Source organism: Populus trichocarpa, chromosome 1 (genome assembly GCF_000002775.5).
Source record: "Populus trichocarpa isolate Nisqually-1 chromosome 1, P.trichocarpa_v4.1, whole genome shotgun sequence".
In the NCBI taxonomy this organism is placed as follows: domain Eukaryota; kingdom Viridiplantae; phylum Streptophyta; class Magnoliopsida; order Malpighiales; family Salicaceae; genus Populus; species Populus trichocarpa.
The window spans coordinates 32,450,982-32,452,666 of record NC_037285.2 but is presented as its reverse complement, the minus strand read 5'-3'; the positions used below and the strand labels follow the sequence as shown (position 1 = coordinate 32,452,666).

Genomic DNA, 1,685 nt, shown 5'->3' with positions numbered 1-1,685 from the left:
GCCAGTGCAGTGACATTGGGCAGAAGGAAGGAGAGGGCAAACAAAATTTGCAGAACTTTATATTACGAATTTAAGATGATGACCCTCTTAGTTATCAGAGATTTGGCCACTACTACAAGTAGTGAAAGTGATTTAAGTGATAATAATGGTAAGTTAAAGTTGGAAATATAGTGGTGTCTAATTTGTAGAATTCAAACTACAAATCAAGGTTCGAGAAGTAAACGTTTTATGAATTTTTTAATTTTTTTTATCATAATCACATTTTTTTTCTCCTAAGATTTCAATAAAGATAGAAAAAACCCACCAAAACTTCATATCATATGATAATGCCACTTAATTCTTAGTACATGTACGTGATGCAAAAGGAATTTTACTTCGCATCATTTCAAAACTTTTGGTTAAAAACTAATTAACCAAATGCATCATCTTAGCTTGTAGAACAAACCTAGTTATATTAACGAAGTGGTTTTCTAAGCGAGCCCTAATAAACGGCTCAAGAACTTGGTTTTCCTTTGGTGGAAGAATCAGGCCACAGAAAGGCTTGCATTACAAACTTTCTCTTGTAGTTCAAGTTACCATGAGTAGATAAGCCATAGGAAGCCAGGAGAAGGTCAATCTTCGATTCAGGCATGTCTTCATAATCCTCCTTGGTGTATTTTGGGTAGTGGAGTGGCATCTGAAAGCTGCTACCGGTGTCCTCTTCTCTAATCATCTTTGGGAGCAAACTACGAGTACTGGTACTGGGTTCCTTGTTTTTTCTATTCTCCTCTTGCACTTTGTGGCAGCCACAGTTTTCCTTGTGGGTTCCTTCAGGAAAAAGAAGAGTAAGACCAGAGACGTAGCGCCCGCGCCCCATGCTTTTTATTAGCCAGCATCCAAAAAATACCCTTGATTCCACAAGAAGAGAGATCCTAGTATTGATTGCAGCCTGTATTTTAAAGAGGAATGTTTCCTTCTAGCATCAGGAATGCTAAACGGGAAATAAAGACCGACATATATAGAGACAATTATGGAAATACAAGCAGTAACCCTAGTTTTTAAATAGGAAATACAATGCTTTGCTTTGTATCACGTTTTATGTCCAATTTGTTTCCTCTTTTTTTCTTATCGGCAAAATTTTTCCTGTTCAACGGAAAGTATTTTTTTTTTAATTTTCTCTATCTCGACATTCTTTCTGCTTTTAAGAAGTGGAATATTGGTATTTTGGATTCAACGTGTTGGAAATGGGGCTGTAATATGCATTATTTTTTCTACAACCAAATCAAAGAGTGAACGTATCTCATGCTTGCTTTTGCTCAGAAAATTTTGAGCTGTATTTTGTTAGAAATTTATTTAATTAATATGATTTAAATAAATTATAAATGAATGAGAAATTAATTTAATTTTTTTTATTTTTCTAATCAAATAAATCTTAATTTTTTTAGATTTAATTATTGATTTATAGTGACTAATAAAATGTTGATAATTGTGAGAATTAATTATTATTAGTTCTTTAATCTTTTATCATCTAAAATTCACTATAAAAACAAGGAGGTGAAGAAATAGTTTCTAACTTGAATGTTTTTCAAAATTTTAGACGTTTTTTCTCATCTTATTTGTAGTGTTTTTTTTTTTTTTTTTTATGTTTTGATTTTCCTCTCAAAAATCTAAAACTTTGGTTCACTTTGTTGAGAAATAATTGAGTC

The 1,685-nt window shown here is 32.1% G+C and overlaps 1 protein-coding gene across 1 annotated transcript; it reads right to left on the bottom strand.

Annotated features, from left to right (window-relative positions):
- Positions 1 to 327: 327 nt before the first annotated feature.
- LOC7492014 (uncharacterized) lies at positions 328 to 1,015 on the bottom strand. The gene has a single exon (XM_002300143.4). The coding sequence runs from the start codon at positions 854 to 856 to the stop codon at positions 494 to 496; it is 363 nt and encodes a 120-aa protein (XP_002300179.4). The 5' UTR covers positions 857 to 1,015; the 3' UTR covers positions 328 to 493.
- Positions 1,016 to 1,685: the final 670 nt, after the last annotated feature.